We start from the raw sequence: 23444 nt of genomic DNA, 5'->3' as shown, positions 1-23444 counted from the left end.
GACCTCATCTCTGTAGGCAGACTCATCCCCCTGAGATGAGTCCGACCACAGTGGTGTAATCAGCAAATTGGAGGATGGAGGTAGTGGTGGGTCGGTGTAGAGTCGTATGTGTACAGGGAGTATAGAAGAGGACTCAGTACACAACCTTGAGGGGAGCCAGTGCTCAGTGTAATGGAGGGAGAGAGGTGAGGACCAAGTCTAACAGTTTGTGGACGGTTGGTTAAGAAGTTCTTATACCAGCAGCAGATGGAAGAGGATAGTCCAAGGTGGTAGAGTTTGTCAGCCAGAAGTCTGGTATTATAGTGTTGAAGGCTGAGCTATAGTCAATGAAAAGCATCCTCACATAGCTGCTTATGCTGCCTTGGCCTTTTTAATGCCTCTCTTCAGGTCTGCTTTGGCAGCGCTGTATTGTAACTTGTACCCTGACCTGAAAGTGGTGTTAAATCATTTAATGAGTGCCTGTGTCTCACTAGTCATCCAGGGTTTTTGGTTAGGAAAAACCCGGATACGTTTATTAACAGTGACAGTGTCTGTACAGTTTTTGATGTAGGAAAGTACAGTGTCCGTGTAGTGCTGAAGGTTGTGGTGTTCAAAATGTTCCCAAATGGTGTGGGGAAAAAGAGCCCTGCAGCTGAGAAACGGCGTCCTCAGGCCATGTTTTTATTATATTGGATTGGATTGGATTGGATAACTTTATTCATCCCGTATTCGGGAAATTTTGTTGTCACAGTAGCAAGAGGGTGAGGATGCAGGGATAGGAAAGGCATTTTAGACATAAATAGATAGGTAAAAGTAAGTTAATAAATAAATACATGAATAAATATATAAATAAATAAGCGTGTTGCTTAGCACATATATACATACATACACATAAGTATACATGCATGCATACGGTAGGTCTCAACACTCAGCCATTTTTTTGTTAAAGAGCCTGACAGCTGATGGGAGGAAGGATCTGCGGAAGCGCTCCTTCCTGCAATGAGGGTGCCGCAGTCTATTGCTAAAGGAGCTTCGGAGGGACTCCACAGACTCATGCAGGGGGTGGGAGGTGCTGTCCATGATGGACATCATCCTGGTCAGCATTCTCCGCTCTCCCACTTCCTCCACAGAGTCCAGAGGACAGCCCAGAACAGAGCTGGCCCTCCTGACCAGCTTATTCAGCCTGTTCCTGTCCCTCTCCGTGCTCCCGCATCCCCAACAGAGCACTTCATAAAACACTGTAGATGCCACCACAGTGTCATAGAAAGTCCTCAGCAGTATCCTGCACACTCCAAAGGAACGTAGACTCCTCAGTAGGTAGAGGCGGCTCTGGCCCCTTTTGTACAGGGCATCTATGTTTGTGGACCAATCTAGTTTGTTGTTGAGGTGAACACCCAGGTACTTAAAATTCTCCACGATTTCAATGTCTGTACCCTGGATGTTCACCTGAGTGGTCTGTTGAGGATTCCTCCGAAAATCGATGACCATTTCCTTTGTCTTACTGGTGTTGATGTAGAGGTGGTTTTGCCTACACCAGTCAACAAAGGCTGTGATGACTCCCCTGTACTCCAGGTCGTTCCCGTCCGTCACTTGTCCAATAATAGCGGTGTCGTCAGAGAACTTCTGGAGGTGGCAGGTGTCTGTATTATGTTGGAAATCCGATGTGTAGAGGGAGAAGAGGAGTGGGGAGAGCACTGTGCCTTGTGGGGCCCCCGTGCTGCAAGCTACCACATCAGACATACAGTCCTGGAGTCTCACATATTGTGGTCTGTCAGTGAGGAAGTCGATGATCCATGCGGCTAGGTGGTTCCTTACTCCAGCCTCTTCCAGTTTCCCTCTCAGTAGGACCGGCTGAATGGTGTTGAACGCACTGTAGAGGTCAAAAAACATCATTCTCAGCGTGCTTCCCGTGTTCTCCAGGTGTGAAAGAGACCTGTGCATCAGGTAGGTGGTAGCATCTTCCACACCAATACCTGGACGATAGGCGAACTGCAGAGGGTCCAGCTCTGCATTCATCAGGGGGCTGAGGTGATTGAGGATGATTCTCTCCAATGTCTTGATCAGGTATCAGATGTTTATTTGTGGCCTTGTTAGCCTTCGGAGTGGGGTGTATGAGGGGGTGAGGGACAGGCAGAGATGGTTGGATCCAGCAAGGTGAGGGAGGGGTGTGGCTCTATAAGCATGTTTGATGTTAGAATAAACATGGTCTAGAGTTTTATCTCCTCTGGTGTGACACTTCACGTACTGGATAAACTTAGGCAGAACAGTCTTTACACATGCTTTGTTAAAGTCACCGGCGACAATAAGGACTCCATCGGGGTGGTCAAGCTGCTGTTTGTTTACAGTCACTAGCACTAGGCTAAGTACCGTGCTAACGTTAGCATCTGGTGGGATGTAAACAGCCATTACAATGACTACCGTTAGCTCCCTAGGTAGATAGAAGGGCCTGCACCGAACTGCCAAGAGCTCTAAATCAGGACACGAGTGAGTGTTAATGATCCTACTGTTGCTGCACCAGCCGTTGTGTATGTACACACATTCTTCACACATTCTGTGTTGTCTATTTACGATGACTGAGACCCGTCGGTTGTAATCATGGTGGCAGGTGTAGCGACAAAGCCTCTCCACTTTCAAACCGGCCGCGGTGGCAGTTTCTCATGGTGCCTTTACTAAAGTACTCTCTGGATCTCTGTAGTGCGGTTGATGCGAAACAAAGTTGGCTATGTACGAAGCCATGTTTGCAAATCGTCCCCCGGTCTACATCCCACCAACATTCTTTATTGGAAGTGGAAAAAATGTTTTTTTGAAAAACGGGCCCAAATTCAAAAATAGAGCACGGTAACATCCTAGAGCCGTACATTTTCAATTGTTTGTTCTAAACCGCATTCAAATCGGATGTACTGTGTTGTCTCCATTTTGTCTGATGTTAACAGACAAACACACTAACGCACACAGACACACACACACACACACACACATTCTCAGAAATAATCAATTTATTGAAAAACTGGGGCCCAAATTAAAAAATCGAGCACGGTAACATCCTAGAGCCGTAATTTGAAATTGTTTGTTCAAAACCGCATTCAAATCGGATGCACGGTGTAGTCTCCATTTTGTCCTCCGATGTTAACAGACAAATACACTAACGCACACACACACACACACACATTCTCAGAAAGAATCAATGTCTTTTTTTAATTTTGCTAGTCTGTCTCAATGGACACCATTTTTTTTTCAAGATGGTGCCGTCAGGCTGAACCCGATGGCAGTAGCTCTGTCCACTCTTATTTGTTTTTCGTGTTTTACAGCCTTTCTATCTTTTTTTATTACATTTAAATATTTCTTAATACATTCCTTTTTACTTTACTTTGTACTTTATACTTTTTACTTTAATGTTTTTACAACTATCTTTGTTTGGTTAGCCTGGCTTCTTTCTGCTACTTCTTTTTTGGAACCATTCAGCCATGCCTACGCTATTGTAAGGTTCACCAATAGGCATTCCTAAATGATACGTGTACGTTTTTAAACAGCTAAAATACACATGGGATTAGCTGTGAACAATACGCAGCAGAAGGGGCAACACTTCGATGCCGGTGGAAATCCGGAGCTGGACAAAAGTGCCGAGAAAAGAAGCGACGCTTCAGACCACCCATTGCATCTATTATTATGGGGAAAGTGAGATCCCTCCCCGATAAGATGGAAGATCTGTCGGCGCTTACCAGGCCGGAAACGGAGTTGAGGGGTTGTACTCTGTTACTGTTGATTCTTCAGCTCCAGACTACTGAGGGACTGTGCGGATAAACTTGGAAGAGTGACTCTGCATATTTTCAACCTCGGTCTCAGTCTGCAGACGTTCCCTATCTTGTGGAAGACTTCCTGTGTGTGGTTCCAGTTTTATCCAACTCTACTAGGTATTTTTCTTGTGTCTGTATCCGTTTTTGCTACTGCAACCAGATGGCGCCGCTCAAGTGGCAGCCGGTAGCGGTAGCTCCGTCCGCTCTAGCTCATTTTTGCTGCTTTTCTATCTTTTTTAATTGCATTTTAATATATCATAATGCTTTCCCATATACTTTGCTTTGCTTTGTACTTTGTGCTTTTTGCTTTGTACCAGTGCTTGCTGAGCTGCTTGTGTGCTTTGAGGCCCCCCACGGCCTCTCCGCTGCTGCGGTGATAGGACAGTTAAGGAGGATCTAGGCAAGGAAGAAGATCTTTAAAACCTCCAAACTACTGAGGGACTGTGTGGTAACCTCAGTCTCAGTCTGCAGGAGATCCCCACCTTGTGGACTTCCTGTGTGTGGCGCCAGTTTTTTTTTATCTAGGTCTACAATGTCTTGTGTCTGTCTTGCTACTGCAACCAAGAAATGTACTGAATATGGGATGAAATAAAGTTCTAACCTAACCTAACCTAATATCCCTTTACATGGTGTGTATTATTTTCAACCTGACAAGCTTAGAAGTCCAACAATTGAACACCGCTCATGTTGTGATCAGGGGGGCAGTTCTTCCCACTCACGCTTCGCCAGCTCTCACTATTATTGCCAACGTGAGCACTGACGTCCTACAGCGGAACGAGGGAGTCCCCAGTAGGAGTACTCTCCAGCACCCTTTCCAGGAACTCTGAGAAGGGTGGCTAGTCTGAGGTGCTGTTTGGTGCGTGAGCACGTACAAAAGTCAGGGCCAATCTCCTCACCCAAACGTGGATGAATGCTACACTTTCGTCTACCATGTGTACCCCAATATACAGGTACCGAGCTGGGGGACAATGAGTCTACCCACCCCTGCCCATCACCTCCCACCGTTGGCAACTCCAGAATGCAAGCGTGCCCAACCCCCCTCAAGAGGAGTGGTACCAGAGCCCGAGCTGTACAGAGAGGTGAGCCTGACTTCCAAAACTCACACACTAGCTTGGGCTCCTTCCCAACCAGAGAGGTAACATTCCATGTTCCAAGAGCCAGTTGTTGCAGCCAGGTATCAGACCACAAAGGACTCCTCCTAAGGCTGGCACCCAACTGTCTTGGCACCCAACCTCATTGCCCCCCCAACAGGTGGTGAGCCCATGGAAAGCAGCCGTCAGGTGCTTGCCAACATTTTCCGAACCGCTTATCCTCACAAGGGTCGTGGGGGGTGTTGGAGGCTATTCCAGCCAACTATGGGCACCAGGCAGGGAACACCCTGAATTTGTGGCTAGACAGTTGCAGGGCAGAAGAGGATGGACCATTCATGCACGCTCATACCTAGTGCCAATTGAAAGTGTTCCACAAGCCTACCAAGCATGTTTTTGGGATGTAGGCGGAACTCGAGTTCCCAGACACTAGAAACACAGTCACAGGCAGAACATGCAAACTTCAACTAGGGATTGAACCCTTGATCTCCGCTAGAGTCAAATTTATTGTTCATTGAACCCAGTACCCAAGAACTGTGAAGCCGACGTAATATCCAAACATCGACGTGAAAACCACACAGCCGTAGCCGTGTATATATATATATATATATATATATATATATATATATATATATATATATATATATATATATATATATATCAGTGGCGGACCGTGCATTTCACACCTAGGCCTTCAGTAGTGGTGTGTAAATCAATCCAACCCTCAATAAGTATTTTATGACTATAAAACTTTTAATGCAGCTACAGCTGCGACACATATAAAAAAAGAATCAATAATAACCTAAAAAATGAAATATTTAGGAAAATAGACATATTTTACTCACCAAAAATTATTTTCTATTTATACACAAAATCCTCCATCCTCCTTTCTTTCCTCAAGAAGATTTCAATTACTCTGTCGTACAGATTACACGTGCGTTTCAGGTCCATCAAGAAGTTTTCTATCGCCATCAAAGCTAATGCTGACAGTCGAGTCTGTCCTGTTGTATTTCTGGCATAAGTTTTTATTCTGTTTCGGGCTGAAAATGTCCGTTCGACAGAAGCAGTGGACACGGGGATGGTCAGTGTCAAACCCACTAAAGTGTAGTCGCCCCATGCTCTCACTCAGATTTTTCTGCTGAAGGAAATCAAGGAGATTTGGGAGTGGGAGATTTTCCTGTAAAATCATCCGTGGCATACATTACAATCAGTTCTGTTCTTAGCCGAAGCAGATCGAAAAGTGTACCGTGGCTCTGCATTAAGATGGAGAAGGCTGCATGTGGGAAAGTTTTCTGGTATTCCCGAAACTTCTGCGGGTCGAGGAGGGAGAGAAACTTCAGTCTTTCGTGGTCTTGAAATCTGGTTCGCGTCTGTTGGTGGTAGTGAGCGCGAGAATCTTGCGCCTGACCTCTTCGTGCGCTTGGAGCACCCGCACTTCGTTCAGTGGCCTCGTAGATTTCCTCATATTGGCTCCTCTCGCGCTCAACTGTGTCTGAATGCTCAAAAATCCCATTAAATGTGTGAAGCAAAAAAACAAAATTCTAAATAATCCAGATGTGCTTTAACTCCATCAGCACACCGCACAGACTCATTCACCATTACAGAGACAAACAGTACTTTTATTTCCCTTCTGATCTCTTCCTCCATCACTTCAGCAATAGCAGTGATCAGGTATTTTTAAAATACCCATCTCTACCCATAGACAACTCACGCAAGCTTGGGGAGGACATGCAAACTCCACACAGTGAGGACACAGCTGTGATCAAACCCTCTACTGTGAGGCCGACACGTTTAACCATTTGGACACCAGGCCGCATGTTATTGTAGTAATTGGAATTGTTATGAAAAAAATGATTTAATGAATTTTCAACCTAATGGGGCAGCCTGGCGGATGAGTGAATAGCGCGTTGTCCTCACAGTGGGGGTCCTGGGTTCAAATCCAGGTCGGTCCACCTGTGTGGAGTTTGCATGTTCTCCCCGGGCCTGTGTGGGTTTTCTCTGGGTATGACGGTTTCCTCCCACATTCTAAAGACATGCATGGTAGACTGATTGGACACTCTAAATTGCTACTAGGTAAGAGTGTGAGCGTGGCTGTTTGTTTGTCTCCTTGTGCCCTGCGATTGGCTGGCCACCAATTCAGGGTGTCCCCTGCCTTTGGCCCGAAGTCAGCTGGGATAGGCTCCAACACCCACTGCAACCCTAGTGAGGATAATGAATGGAATAAAAACCTTAACACGTCTCAACATAATAGGGCAATTTATAACCACTGTAACGATAATAAATCGCTGTAAATGAGATAGAATATACCCTACAATAAATATATAATGATGAAAAAATTGTAAAATATAAAACAAATATATTTAGAAATCAAAAAGCCAAGCATTCTTGTCAAAGACACTAGTATCGAAGCCTCATACCACTCCAGTCTTTTTCATGTGTATTCTTTGTTTCCTTTGCAACCCAATGTGCTAAAACAAACCCATTTGTGAGCAGCAAGATGTTCCATGCAGTTAACTGGAAATGCCTCTGGCTGACGGCTGCAACCCTAGCTATTATGGCACATCCACGTCGTGGTAGGGGGAGAATGTAAATCTTTAATCGCATACACTTCTGCCCAGTGAAGCTTGCTAACGAGATCTGCTCTTTGTCCTCCTCTGGCCATTCAAGAGGCTTTATTGCTGGCCCACTTTTAAAAATGGGATTAAGCTACTTGCTATGTTGATTCATACCTGCAATTTATTGTGTTGGGCAAACCCACCAAATATTGAAGACAGTAAGATACTTGTAGTGTAATATTAATATAATATATAATATAATATTAGAACATTTTAGTGACTCAATGAAAAGGATAGGCCCAATGTTTTCTTACACTGCAATTTGAGTTTAAAAGAGCCAGCCATCAATTTTCTGCAGGGCTTGTCCTCCTCAGGGTTGCAGATGACCTGAAGGCTATGTCATCCCTGACTTAGTTCCAGCATTCGATCCCAGGCTCTCTCAAAAGTGGCAAAGTTACTAAATACTACTAGACCAATATTGTGACATAGGTTTAGATGATCGTGAAGTGATTTCAAAAGAAAGAGAGCAATGGGCGAGCACATTAATCTCTGACCCCTTCAGGAGCACCGTGCTATGACCCATAATGACCGCTGACCTAAGGTGTTTGTGGGCGTGACGTATGACATTGATGGCGTAACAAGGTTTTGTGTTCGCTCTTTTGTTGTCTGCAAAGTAAGGTTAGCAAGGAGTTTAAGTTTGCGGGGTGATATTTCTCTGCTATCATATGGACTTCCCGCTCAGCCTTCCACTCAGAACATGGCATTGGTCTGACACGCTGTTACCTTATTCTTAAGGTGCATTTGAAATAATGGAGTACATTTGTGAGCCAATGAAATGGAGAACTGTTACCCATACTCAATTGTGCCTACGTTATTAACACACAAGGGTCACGGGGGGTGCTGGAGCCTATCCCAGCTGACTTTCGGGCAAGAGGCGGGGGACACCCTGAATCGGTGGCCAGCCAATCGCAGGGCACGAGGAGACACACAATCATTCACGCTCACACTCATACCTAGGGGCAATTTAGAATCTCCAACCAGCCTACCATACATGTCTTTGGAATGTGGGAGGAAACCGGAGTACTCACACAAACCCACGGTGAACATGCAAACTCCACACAGTGATGACCGACCTTGGATTGTACCTTTCATCAGTGCAAATAGGCACAATTCCCACTGGTATTGAGATGATTATCAGTGCGAATGGTCACCTCTTTCTGTGTGTCCTACGACTGACTGGCGAACAGTCTAGTCTGCCTTTCACCCGAACTCAGATGTGATAGCATTCAGTGACCCCTGCAGCCCTTATGAGGATGCGCGGTACGGAAGACGAATGAATGAATATATGGTACTCGGATGATTCGCCTAAAGACGTTTCGCCGACGGACGTTTGACAGATGGACAGGTCGCCGAATGGACGTTCCACCGAACGGTCATTCGGCCGAACGGCTGTTCGGCCGAACGGAGGTTCGGCCAGACGGAGGTTCGGCCGGACGGAGGTTTTGCCGAAACGGGATTCACGCGCTCGCCCCGCCCCCGTATCGTGTGTACATGTTTTTCAACCTCGGCCCGTGGGCCATATATGGACCGTTAGGATTTTTAATCCGGCCCGCTGCCGGCGTTGTCCAAATTATAGTAAAAATCAATGATTCATTTCCCTTTGCCACTCATCACTCTGAATTTATTAGTCTACCGTCAATGGCAGCCCGGGAATAAGCACTCTTGGGCGGGCATGTCACCCCGGGAAAAAGCACTCTTGGGCGGGCAGATGTAGCAGAACCGAGCCGTGAAATGACAGCAATTAGGTTAAATCCATCCTAAAACAGCATTTAATGATCAAATACAAATACTGGAGCTCTTTGGACATTAGAACTGAGCCCAGGGAAGTGAATTCCTCGGTAAAATGTCGCGATGATGTTGCGATAAGGCAAAAAAACGTCGATATACGACCATTCGCCAAACGGGTCAAAATGCTGTCAAATTTGGTCAAATCCAGCCGAAAACAGTGTTTAATGATTAAATACAAATACTAGTATTTGTATATACAATACTAGTATTGTATTTTATACTAGTATTTTATTTAAAAGAAGACAAAGGAAATTCACATATTCTTCGTCGTTTTCTTTTTTTTGCTTGTTATTCCCATAGGTATCGTGTATACAGACTAGATATCCGATGCGCATTGTGAGGCAACGGAACTAGACGTCGTCGCTAGTCGGCCATTTTAAGAACAGGGCCATTCACATAACGGCTCAAAATGCTCTCAAATTCAGTCAAATCCAGCCGAAAACAGCGTTTAATGATTAAATACAAATACTAGTATTTGTATATATAATACTAGTATTTGTATACATAATACTAGTATTTGTATATATAATACTAGTATTTGTATATATAATACTAGTATTTGTATATATAATACTAGTATTTGTATTTAATCATTAAACGCATTTTGAGCCGTTTGGCGAATGGTCGTATATAGACGTTTTTTTGCCTTATCGCGACATCATCGCGACATTTTACCGAGGAATTCACTTCCCTGGGCTCAATTCTAATGTCCAAAGAGCTCCAGTATTTGTATTTGATCATTAAATGCTGTTTTAGGATGGATTTAACCTAATTGCTGTCATTTCACGGCTCGGTTCTGCTACATCTGCCCGCCCAAGAGTGCTTATTCCCGGGCTGACATGCCCGCGCAAGAGTGCTTATTCCCGGGCTGACATGCCCGCGCAAGAGTGCTTATTCCCGGGCTGACATGCCCGCGCAAGAGTGCTTATTCCCGGGCTGACATGCCCGCGCAAGAGTGCTTATTCCCGGGCTGCCATTGACGGTAGACTAATAAATTGAGAGTGATGAGCGGCAAAGGGAAATGAATCATTGATTTTTACTATAATTTGGACAACGCCGGCGGCGGGCCGGATTAAAAATCCTAACGGGCCGTATATGGCCCATGGGCCGAGGTTGAAAAACTTGTACACACACGATCCAGGGGCGGGGCGAGCGCGCGAATCCCGTTTCGGCGAAACCTCCGTCCGGCCGAATGACCGTTCGGTGGAACGCCCATTCGGCGACCTGTCCGTCTGTCAAACGTCCGTCGGCGAAACGTCTTTAGGCTAATCATCTGGCCACGTGAATATATATAATAACTAATTAATATTGTGTTCTCTACAGTGGCCATCACTGAGCGGGACAGCACAAACAATGTTGATAAAAAAACTGCGGGAGCTATGGAGGACCAGATACCTGAAGGAGAACTTTTGCTGCAGGTATGTAAGATATAAGTGAGCCCTACTGAGCATGCACATAGCCACCCATTCTACTCTGGATTTATGCTTTATAAAGCATTGCTAGGTCTGTATGGAATGTGTAAAATGCTTCAACTGATAATCATTTCAAAAAGAGATTGGTGGGTGGATAGATAGCTGAATATTACTGTTGGAATAATGATTAATACCCTTAAATCATTATTAGTAATATTTTATTAAAATTGGAAGACATGTTTCACATACCTGGTTACAACTTGCAAGGAGCCACACTCATAATGCGCCTTCATTCCTGAGCATTTCTGACGTGCAGTCCCCTCTTCTCTGTATCTAGTCGCACATAACTGAAAACATTTCAATGTAATCTGATTCAAAACAATTGCCATCATTAGATTGAAACCAAAACACCTGCGTAAGAATTTGCAGTATAAGCATAATAATTTCTTTATAAGGTAAACTGCCGGCGTCCCAGACAAAACAATTTATGAGTCCTTCGTAGATCATTGCGAACTTGCATCTGGGTGTCTGAGTTGTGAAGTCTATCTCCCAGTAACAGTCCTTGGAAGGTGAGGTGTTATGTCAACAAGCTGGAGCCAGCAGGGTGACCTCGAGTTTGTCCCAGTCTCAAATTAAAGACACTCTTATACAAAAGTAATTAAAATGCATACATCTATAATATCATCATAGCCTTATTACTTATTAAAAATGCTTACAAAACATATAGAAACATCCCATAATAAATCCAACATATCCCTACTGACATCCAACACAGCCCTACTGAGCATACACATTGCCACCCATTCTACTCTGGATTTATGCTTTATAAAGCATTACTAGGTCTGTATGGAATGTGTAAAATGCTTCAAAAGATAATCATTTCAAAAAGAGATTGGTGGGTGGATAGATAGCTGAATATTACCATTTTGACTCTGACATCATTGCTGCCAGTGAGTAATATTTTGAAAGTATTTATTTTGTAGTGACATACCACCACCGACCATTCATTCATTTATTTTCTGAACTGCTTTGCCCTCACTAGCTTGGGGAGGAGGGGGATATTCTGAGTCTTGTTGGTTAGTGCTCAAAGCCTATCCCAGCTGAGTTCGGGCACGGGGCGGAGGACACCCTGAACTGAATTCATTGCCAGCCAGAACCCATCTCAGAAGCACTGACCAATACAACCAATAAAGTACAGTAATACCTCAACATACAAGTGCCCCGACATACGAGCAAATTGAGATACGAGTAAAATTGCGAGCAAATATTTATCTTGAGATACGAGACAAATTTTGATATATGAGCATACAGCGGACGCGAGAGGCTGCTTATAAGAACATCATGGGCACTGTCTCTCTCCCCGCAACTCCCTCGTGTAATATCTTTACGAGCACTGGGCGGAGCGTTGCATTTTTTCAGTGTTTTTCCCCCTTAGTCAGTGCAGAATGGCGGAGCTGGATCGCTAATAAGAGAGGAGCATACTACTTCTCGCTTGCCAGTGGTCGTGCGTTATCCTATTGTGAGGACATTTGTGTGCATCATTTTCGGAATATTTTGAGAAGACAAAAGCAAACAACCCTAGTTGCAGCTGAAAGTCTGGGTGGAGCCGGGGCAAATAGAGCCAACCCGGGAGAAGAAAGTTATAAAAATGTAAAACAAAATTAGAATTTAAAGTTTAGTGTAAGGTTAGATTAAACTTATTTTTAATGTGTCTGTATGGTAATTCAAGTTCATTTAAATTTGTTTATATTATGTTACGAGCGCGTTGCCGTGCAAAATGTCTCTTTCTCAACCCCCGCCCCCTCTCTCTCTCCCCTCTGCGAAATCCATCTAATGTTAGTACTATTAATAATCATAACCACTAGTTATTTGTTACTCTGATAATAGATGGTGAATTAGAACAAATAAAAATGTTTTTCCAATCCAATATCCTGTTTTTGGTGTTTTTTCAGAGGGTTGGAATGGATTAATTTGTTTTTAGTTCATTTCTATGGGAAACGTTCATTTGAAATACGAGTAAATCGACATACAAGCTCAGTCGCGGAACGCATTAAGCTCGTATCTCGAGGTACCACTGTATGGGCAAAAAACATCAAAATACAATATCAATGACAATACAAGATAATGGCCGTGCTTAGTTCAAGTTGCTGTCAGCAACGGCAAAGAAGCCCAACTTGTGAGAGCACAGGTTTCCATATATTTTTTAATCTCAGAAAATCTGTCATTTACCTAGGTAAGCAATCATGGAACAATCTTTTTTGTTTACCCATACAGTCTTATACTGGATGAATAACCTATAATTTAAATATGTTCTATAGTGCCCAGTTTTTTTATGTTCCACTGTTCTGGATTTGTTTCTCAGGAGAATAATGTAAATGATAACTAGGGCTGGTTTTCCAGATAGATTCCAGATCAATAAGCGAGGCCATTAATAAAACCATTGAAACTTAAAAAAGGACAAAATAAACCTAGTATTTAAGTAATTTGCCTGAGGATTATGAAATATGACATCCTTCCATTTTCCAAGCTGTTCAGCATACTTCATTTTACAGCACATTGGTGCCTGCCCCAGATGGCTTCAGGTGAAAGGCAAGCTCAACTAAGGACTAGCTGCTAGTCAATTATACTTTTCACATGTGTGAGTCTTCACAGATGGGTGGACTTTGGGTGCTTCTAGCTTAGTGGTCCCTGTTTTAGGAAGGGAGACTGGAGTATATATTCCATTTACAAAGCGATTACAACCCTTGCCCTATCTGATAAGCTTTTTGTCTTGTTCGTGAAAGAGTGGACTAACTGTCTACCATCATTCATCTTGGTATTCCCCAGTCTATATGTGTTTTGTGGACAATGTTCCCTCTAAGCTGCGCGCGTGCGCAATTGCGCACTACTCTCGTCTTCTCTGCACAGCAGCAATCATATGGCGCGCAGTAATTTTTTTTTTTTACCCCTTTCGCCATGATGGCGCCGTTTAAGCAGCAGCCAGTGGCAGTAGCTCTGTCCACTCTTATGTTTTTCGTGTTTTACAGCATGTTTTACAAAATTAGAGGGAACATTGACATGCACCTGCTTGTGGCAGGTGTGATACTGGTGTGCCCATAGCGAGCAATGATGATGTCGTGACCGGATGATTCGCCTAAAGACGTTTTGCCGACGGACGTTTGACAGACGGACAGGTCGCCGAATGAACGTTCGTTCAAACAGCTTTTAATGATTAAATAAAAATACTAGTATTTGTTAGTTTAATGATTAAATACAAATACAGACACTCCCCTACTTACGAACATTCAACTTACGAACAACGGTACATACGAACATGTCTGCAAATTGCGTTTAAGTCCAAAAATGTTCGCAAGTCCAATTTTGTATTTCGCGCCTTTTTCGGAGTAGTACTTCTTTCCGCCGCTAATACCGACGCCTGGCGCTGTGAGAGCTCAGCTCACCCAGCATCTACCTTCTTCTTCGTTGCAATGCGGAAGTGCGTGAAGGTATCTCCAGTGTGCAAAGAACCTTTTTCATTTGTATCATTAAATATCTCATGCATCCAATATTGAATATGGTTGGTAAAAAGCTAAAGGCTTCTATTGAGGGAGTTGCAAGGAAGAGGCAAGTCATTTCATTTGAAACGAGTGGCAATAATAACGAAGCTTGATGCGCGTGAGAGTGGTGAGCGTTTCACGGGCATTGAATCGTTCGACCGTCAGTACCATTTATAAACAGAAAGATCGAGCAGCAGGACCCAAATATTGAACGTTGCACAAAGTTTGCAAATCAATTGAATGATGCCATACAGTGCTACCGCATCATTTATGATGCAAAAAAGAAGAAAACTGTGCAATCGTCATTAGGTCGCTTCTTTTGGCCAGTTTCTAATACATAAATCTCTCTCTCTCTACAGTACTGTACATATTCTCTCCATTTTATTAAATGTTTTTTTTTCAGTACAAACCAATGCGTGTTACTTATACAAGCCTTAAACATACAAATGCACTTATATAAACCTTCAATATACTTATATCGGCCTTAAACATAAATTATAATACAAAATATAGCACTGAATCAACTTACAAACAAATTCAACTTATGAACAATCGCTCGGAACCAATTGCGTTCGTAGGTAGGGGAGCGTCTGTACTAGTATTTGTATTTAATCATTAAACTCTGTTTTCAGCTGGATTTGACCGAATTTGAGAGCATTTTGAGCCGTTTGGCGAATGGACGTATGTGGACGTTTTTTTGCCTCCATCGCAACATTTTACCAAGGAATTCACTTCCCTGGGCTCGGTTCTAATGTCCAAAGAGCTCCAGTATTTGTATTTAATCATTAAATGCTGTTTTAGGATGGATTTGACCCGATTGCTGTCATTTTACGGCTCGGTTCTGCTACATCTGCCCGCCCAAGAGTGCTTATTCCCGGGCTGCCATGCCCGCCCAAGAGTGCTTATTCCCAGGCTGCCATGCCCCCCCAAGAGTGCTTATTCCCGGGCTGCCATGCCCGCCCAAGAGTGCTTATTCCTGCCATTGATGGTAGACTAACATTGATTTTTACTATAATTTGGACAACGCCGGCGGCGGGCCGGATTAAAAATCCTAACGGGCCATATATGGCCCGCGGGCCGAGGTTGAAAAACTTGTAAACACACGATCCAGTGGCGGGGCGAGCGTGCGAATCCCGTTTCGGCGAAACCTGCGTTCGGCGGAACGTCCATTCGGCGACCTGCCCGTCTGTCAAACGTCCGTCGGCGAAACGTCTTTAGGCGAATCATCCGAGTACCGATGATGTCGCTCACACTGGTACTCAGTGCGCTCAGGGAGGTTGTCTTTCTGCCCAGACCAACGAAAAATTAGAGGGAACATTGTTTGTGGACTCAATTAGTCCTTTGGGACTTGAAATAATGTGACATAGCGGACACCGTGGCGTGCTGTCTGGTCCGGTTTATATGTTTGGTCTGTTTTGCTTGTATTAAGTCAGATTTGTAATTGAGCACAAGTGAGTTTTTTCACGTTTTATGCAAGATACGTTTTTTTTCTCATGAATTTCATTAATAGATGTCCAAATTAATTTAGTTTAGCGTTTTATCTGTGTTTCTTCTCAATTTTGAAATAAATTGTCTTGGGTTATGGCATTTCCTCTTTGCCACCTTGCAGTTTTGGGCATGTCAAATCTAATTTCTGCACATATAAGCCGTACCCTGGATTCAGTCACCTTTTTTTGAGTGGCAAATTCATCTTATATGCGTGAAAATATGGTATCTGCCTACATAATGACAGCCCACGATGGAGGGACTATGACTCCCACCTGACCTAGGAATGTCCCTTTGAGGAGCTTGATGAAGTGGCTGAGAATGGGGAAGTCTGAGCTTCTGTCCCCGCGAATAAGTGAAGTTGGCTGCATTGATGAAAATCATTACTCTCACATTCACACTTGGTGGAATGTTGAACTTCAACGTGAGGGCTAATCAAATACAAATCTTAAAAGGCCATTAAAGCTTCCTGCTCCTTGCTTCCACTCCGCTCCGCAGCCCAGGTGATTCATAACAAAATGAAGCAAAGAGCCACAGAATATAAAAAAGAAGCAAAGAGCTGAATAGATTTTGGCCCGGGAGCCGCATGGAGCTCAAGAGCGTCTTCGCTGACCCTGACATAGTGTAACCCTGCTGAGTACGCTACACTATTCCATCAATCCATTTTCATGATACTCAAAGAAACTTCAATTGAAAAGAGGTTAAATAGGAATATACAGCAATCCCTCAATTATCATGACTTCATTTATCACAAATTCGCTGTTTCGTGATTTTTTTCTGCAATTATTTATTTATTTATTTTTACATCAGTGCTGATTCCTAGTAGCAGGAGTGGCTTCCGCTTACGAGTTTCAGCGTGGATTTTAAATATGGGTGACCCTACTTCGCGATTTTTCGATTATCACGACAATTGGTTTGGATTGGATTTGATAACTTTATTCATCCCATATTCGGGAAATTTCGTTGTCACAGTAGCAAGAGGGTGAGGATGCAGAAATAGGAAAGGCATTTTAGACATAAATAGATGGGTAATAAGTAAGTTGATAAATAAATAAATACATGAATAAATATATAAATAAGCGTGTTGCTGAAATATATATATATATATATGTATATATATATACATATACACATATGTGTATATACACATATCTACACTATTTTATGGCTATAAAACCTCTACTGCAGCTACAGCTGCAACACATAAAAAATAATCAATAAATTAATGCACAAAAATGATGGGGTAAAATCCACTTCCTAGCAGCATTTCATGATTAAATACAAATACTGGAGCTTTTCAGACATTAAAACCAGGCCAGGGGGTGATTTTCCCGGGAAAAGACAGCGATGAACGTCAATGGCGTACGGGCAAACATTGCCCGAAAATGGGGTAAAATCCAGCCGAAAACAGTATTTATTGATTAAATACAAATACTGGAGCTTTTTAGACATCAGAACCGGGCCCGGAGTATCATTTCCCCGGTAAAAAGACAGCGATGAACGTCGATACGTCCATACGTGAAATGACAAAAAATGCACTAAAATACTAAAATTAGGTAAAAGCCACTTCCTAGCATCATTTATTGATTGAATACAAATACTGGAGCTTTTGAGACATTACAACCAGGCCAGGGGGGTGATTTTTCCCGGGAAAAGACAGCGATGGACGTCAATGGTGAAACGCCAAAAATTAAACTGGGGTAAAATCCACTTCCTAGCAGCATTTTGTGATTAAATACAAACACTGGAGCTTTTCAGATATCAGAACTTGGCCCACAATTGAAATATTATTTAGGAATATGGCCATATTTTACTCACCAAAAATCCTTTTTACACAATATCCATCCTCCTTTCTTTCTTCCTTCTTTCCTATCGCCATCGAAGCTAATGATGAAAGTCGAGCCTGTCCTGTCATATTTCTGGCATAGTCCCTTTTGAAAATGGCTTTAAATCAAAACAACAATATACTATTTGCTTGTGGAGCTAAGTTAGCACACTGAAAGTGCCGCACACACCATATTCCCGGCTGTAACAGGCTTGCTAGCTTCGGAGTTGACCGCCCTTTCTTAATGATGTCCATTTTTGGGGGGGAAAAGTCCGTCTGGAAAATAGCTTTGTGAGAGAAATCTGAAACATAATTCATTTGTTTTTGCCACTGTCGGCCATGTGGGTGGAGTTTGCGATCTCTGGCTGCTTTGGCCCGCCTACTAGCCAATCATAGTTTGTGAAAGCAATGACATGTCCCAGCCAGCAAAATGCTAACGCCTATGAAAAATCATTGTGGGGTTGCCAACTCGAAATCTGATTGGTTAAAAGCAACAATCTAGTTTAATGCAGCAGAGCCCGCAAGAACTGATTGTGAAGGCTTTGAGACAGATCTGATCTGGCAACAAATAATGGCTGAAATGTGATTGGTTAAATGCTTCAATATGAAAACACACATCTGGAAGCAGTTTAACCAGGGGGAAAAGCAATGAAAGGAAGCTAACAGACCATTTGGAATAATAAGTATTGATGGACAAAATATAATATGATTCAGATATTTCTTAGGCCAGCAGAGAAGGCCTTGAAGGCCCTGACGGCCCGCCACTGATATATATATATATATATATATATATATATATATATATATATATAAGCACATATATACATATATACACATAGATGTACATGCATGCATATGGTAGGTCTTAACACTCAGCCATTTGTTTTGTTAAAGAGCCTGACAGTTGATGGGAGGAAGGATAATAATATAGATTAATAACGATAATTTATTCATTCATCTTCCATACCGCGCAACCTCGAAATAGTTGCTGGAGCCTAATCGGGCTGACTTCAGGTGAAAGGCAGACTACACCCTAGACTGGTCGCCAGTCAGCCGTACGGGACAGAAAGAGATGACCATCCGCACTCACAATCACACTGAGCGGGAATGGAGCCCACGCCTGCCCACACCAAAGTCAGGCGAGTGAACCTGTACACCACGAGGGGACATAATGATAATAATGATGGCGACACTGATGCTGACGGTGACGGTAATAATAATAGTTAATAATAGGATAGAGGCAGCAATGGAAAACGCTCCGTCTTTCCAGGTTCAAAGTTTGTAGCTTAGTACTTCAGGGGATGGACATGAAATGTGCATGAGAGGAACGTATGAAGCGAGACGTGGTATGATAATGGACCAGGTTGGAAAGGTGTGTGTGTATGTTTGCGGATCAACTGGTGAGGAAAATGTTTAACTTAATGTGCTGAGAAATGGGGAGCTTATGGAATTTCTGGAGTATCATCTGATGCATTCATGAGGGCATGTGTGCGTTAGGAGGCATGCAGCTGAGTTTTAGATGTATTGGAGATTGTTAAAGGTTTTGGAAGGTTTACCACAGAAGATGCTATTGCTGTCAATTCCGGAAGTGATGAATGCAGGAGAGATTTCAGCAGCAGAGAAGGTCGGAGATGGGCGCGCAATGTTTTTGTGGTAGAAGAATGCAATGAAACGCGGCCCAGTGGTTTGAGTGGTAAGCGCGTTGGCCTCACAGCTCTGGGGTCCTGGGTTCAAATCCAGGTTGGTCCAACTGTGTGGAGTTTTCTCCAGGTACTCCGATTTCCTACCACATTCAAGGGCCGATTGGACACTCTAAATTGTGTGACTGTGAATGGCTGTCCGTCTAATCGTGCCCTGCGATCAACTGCCCACCGATTCAGGGTGTCCCCCACTTCTGGCCCGAAGTCGGCTGGGATAGGGTACAGCACCCCCCGCTACCCTTGTGTGGATAAATCGGTTCAGAAAATGACTGAATGAATGAAAAAGAACTCAATGATTAGTGACTCCTGAATACAATCACAGCAGATGTTAGTTGGCATGGAAGATTTTTCAATGCTAGTCAGCTCCCGTATCAGTTGGAACCAATTGTCATGAATTGAAAACTGCTATAAATAGCAGAGCAGGCTTCATTTGGCCTTTGTCCACAAATGTTTTGTTATAAAAACGATCTGGCACATCAGGTTAATTAAATCGTTCTGATGTGAAGATATCCAGGAGTTCTAGCCTCAAATCTTTTCCCAAAATTATTTTTTTTATTCTCTTTAAAATACTGTCCAATCTTTTATCATGTAAAAACATTCTATGCAGTTAATAATTCATTAAATGGAATAGAAAATTATTCTATTGATACTCTTAAAAACAATCTAGTCTTTCAATTCCAGTTCAATTTTGTACTCTATGTCTGATTGGATGGAGCGAAAACTCACTGACTGCCAGATCGCTTTTGATCTGCTGGAGTCATTGATTTTCCAGTCCAATTCCTCCCAATGTGCACCACACTGGCATTCCAGGAGGGGAAGGAGGCGCCTACCCACTCAGAGCAAGCTGATCCTACCGGGGAGTTTTTTTTTATGTCAGTATAGTCTGCAATTCTGATGGGTCGCTCATAATGAACCATGAAAGCTCATATGGTGAAACAGGCTTGGTCAGGAGATGACCATTCCTAAAAGGGGGCCTCTTTCTTGATTACTTCTGGTTGATTTGTGAAAACTATCTTTTTCTTTGCTGCATATAATTATGCATTATTCACAAATACATAATCAATCCATTACTTGAGATCACATGCAGTGATAAGGTCTAGTTGTCCAGGTTGGGTCACAAAATGGCTTGGATCTTGAAATCCTGATAAAATATCTATTGACAAAATAAGATAAATGATTTCTGCTAATGTAAGTAGCAATCGGAGTGACTACATAACATATAACTTAACAGTATATGATGACATTAGAAGTCATTATTGGAAAAAAAACATTGAATGAATATGTAGCTGGGCTATCATTCCACTTACTGTTTATATCTATAAAAATAATATTTCTAGGAAGCAAACCATTACCTAGAAAATAATGTATTTAGATTAAATAATATAAATCAGCGCAGGTAATTTAAATTTAAATGAAAAACTATTTATCTCTTTATATCAGTTATTGTATATGCATTTCGCATTTAAGTTGTGGCTAATGTGAAGTCCGCATTGTGACATTTAGGTGTTGATGTTTATCGTGGAGGAAGTGGCAGATAATTGTGGTGATTGTGTGTACTGTATGTGTCGAAAAAAACAGCATTCTCAAGCATTAGTCGCTTGCTCAACCCCCACAGCTGCCCCTGGCATGGTTTGGGAACGAGATGCTTGTCCTTCTATGCATGCTTGTGTGACATTCTTGTATGTTTGTTGTGACCTGTTTGTTCACACAATGTTGGTAAAACCAGAAAGGGCAAATGTGCAGTAGGTCAGCTGCAAATATCAATACTTCCAATAACCTTAGAAAGAAAGTACATGCACCATATGTAACAAATTTCCCCTTACACCATTTGCCAAAGGGTTTGAGACTCTTTCTCATTTAACCAAATGGTGAAAAGTCTCAAAACTCATCATGGGGTTGTACAGCTTGAGCCTTAAACATTGATGTTTGTTTTCTTTATTTCTCTCTGGGTAAACATTATGTAATCACCTGATGTGACTAAAATTAGCAGTATGAGTTTGCCACTGTTTACTGCCGCAAGACTGAACACTAACTGTGTTTCCTCCCCAAGGCTCTGAATGGGTTTGTCCTGGTCATCACTGCCACGGGTACTATCTTCTTCTCCTCTCACACCATCCAGGACTACTTGGGCTTCCATCAGGTCACTGCTCATATTTAACATTCAATTCCATATAGTACTTTATGGTTTTCTCACCTCTTGTTTGGCCTTTTGCCAGAACACAGCTCTTTCGGTAAACTACATCAATCACCTGTCTTAAACCATCCACGGACATAAACTTTACTGAACACTGTACACACGAAAACAACAAATAATGAGAATCTTGTTCCAATTTACCTGTAATATAATGATCTGATAGAATGGGAGCATGATGCACCATGGGTGTTGCCTGGGGGTCACACTATTAGTATTAAAGCGGAGAGCATTGCAATTTTTGTTGAGAACGAGGTTAACATGCTATTTTGCGTGAAAATATGTAATCAGTCCTCTACATCTGTGGTCACCAACCCAAAAGAGTAATTATATGTCCAGCAGCAGCTGGACCCAGCCGTGGAGCAGCAACTTGGACCTGGCCATGAGCCAACGGGCACTGGAAGCAGCCAGCCTCATTTCAGTCGCCCCTTAGAGCCACAGAGCTGCCAACTTCTCCGGAATTTCACGAGTTTACTCCGGTCAAGCAACGCAAACTCCGGGACTCCTGAAAACCTCCCTAAACTCAAGAAATCCCAAAAATTGTTTCCTAATTTATTTTTTAACCACTCATTTCGGAAAAGTGCCAAATTTCCAATTTAAATGCCTCAAAATTCATACCATCGCTCCGGCTTCTGCCATCTTACTTACACATTTGATTCAACTGCATTATAAACTGGATGAATTCGGTAACACAAGTTCATTGTGAATCATCCGAGCATGCTAATAACAGTTTGATTTTAATTGTCTGTTATTTTTCTTTTTACATTTTATATGAAATTCGCGCGAATTGGATTCACTCCTGATAAATCATAAAACTCCTGAAATGGGACAAAGGTACTCCTGAAATTGGGTCAACGGAGCTTGGCAGCTCTGGAGCCACCGGCCGGGCAACGGCAACCACAATGCTTTTGCCTACTTCCTCAGCAGCAGCTTGGCCAACCTGCGCTCGGCTGGGAAAACCTACAACTCAGACGTGACCAGGGCTGCCAACCACTCCGGAATTTCAGGAGTTTCTATGGAAATGCAACTCAAACTCCAGGACTCCGGACAATCTCCCTAAACTCCGGAAATCCCCCCAAAATTTTCACTTAATTTTTTTTTAAGCAACCAATTCGGAAAAGTACCAAATTTCCAATTTAAATGCCTCGAAATTCATACCATCGCTACGGCTTCCGTTATTTTCATTTAACTGCACTGTAAACCGGAAGAATTCGGTAACACGAGTGCATTGTAAATCATCCGATTTACAAATTCTGACGAATGATTCATCTTGTGCGACTTCAGCGTGACAACCGATTCGGAATCGATTGCATAAGTAGCCTCCATCGTTTTAACATATTCATTTTTGTTTTTTTCATAAGGGAACTAAGTATTATTAAGGCTGACTAAACCACCAGTCTTTTTTTAAACAAATCCTATAATTTCTGGAGTTGTTCTAAAAGAAGTAGGCATACACAGCACTTGTAAGTCTTATCAATATGCCTGCTCGGGTTAAGTGAAAAATGGATGGCAATTCTAATAAGAACCCCAGATACTCGCAGAAGTTTATTGGTTCGTATTCAACGAAATATCCCATGTTGAAGCCGTCCCCAAAAGGACCAACATTTGCACATTGCACAATATGCCAGTGCGACATCAGCGTGAAACGTGTTGGAATTACTGACTGTAAAACGCATGTAGAAGGACCTAACCACAAAGATAAACTTATTTTCATCATGCTGTATTTTTTCAATAGTTTGCAAAACCACAATATTTCAATTACCGTATTTTCACGACTATAAGGCGCACATACAAGTCTAAAATTTTCTCCAAAATAGACAGGGCGCCTTATAATCCAGTGCGCTTTATATATGGACCAATACTAAAATTGTTATCACGATAAAATCAAATAAATCAGTCGATAGGACAACTACGCCAAGCAGCCCCAGACTCTACTATTTCCCGTAGATCAGGGGTCTCGAACTCAATTTACCTGGGGGCCGCTAGAGGCCGAGTCTGGGTGAGACTGGGCCGCATCAGGATTTCCACAAG

General features: G+C 42.7%; 1 protein-coding gene across 2 annotated transcripts in view; it reads left to right on the top strand.

Annotated features, from left to right (window-relative positions):
• LOC144087476 (aryl hydrocarbon receptor-like) overlaps positions 1-21558 on the top strand; it is a 31647-nt gene extending 10089 nt beyond the window's left edge. Inside the window, exons 3-5 of one of the 2 annotated variants that reach the window (XM_077617955.1) lie at positions 4724-4852; positions 10588-10682; positions 21273-21558. In XM_077617955.1, the coding sequence (XP_077474081.1) occupies positions 4724-4852; positions 10588-10682; positions 21273-21380 (332 nt within the window). In that variant the 3' untranslated portion in view covers positions 21381-21558. The remainder of the gene's footprint in view (positions 1-4723; positions 4853-10587; positions 10683-21272) is intronic. The other variant, XM_077617956.1, reaches the window with a different exon arrangement.
• The last annotated feature ends 1886 nt before the right edge of the window (positions 21559-23444 follow it).

The sequence above is a fragment of the Stigmatopora argus genome, chromosome 13, assembly GCF_051989625.1.
Source record: "Stigmatopora argus isolate UIUO_Sarg chromosome 13, RoL_Sarg_1.0, whole genome shotgun sequence".
Lineage (NCBI taxonomy): Eukaryota > Metazoa > Chordata > Actinopteri > Syngnathiformes > Syngnathidae > Stigmatopora > Stigmatopora argus.
This window is presented reverse-complemented; position numbering and strand designations above follow the sequence as displayed.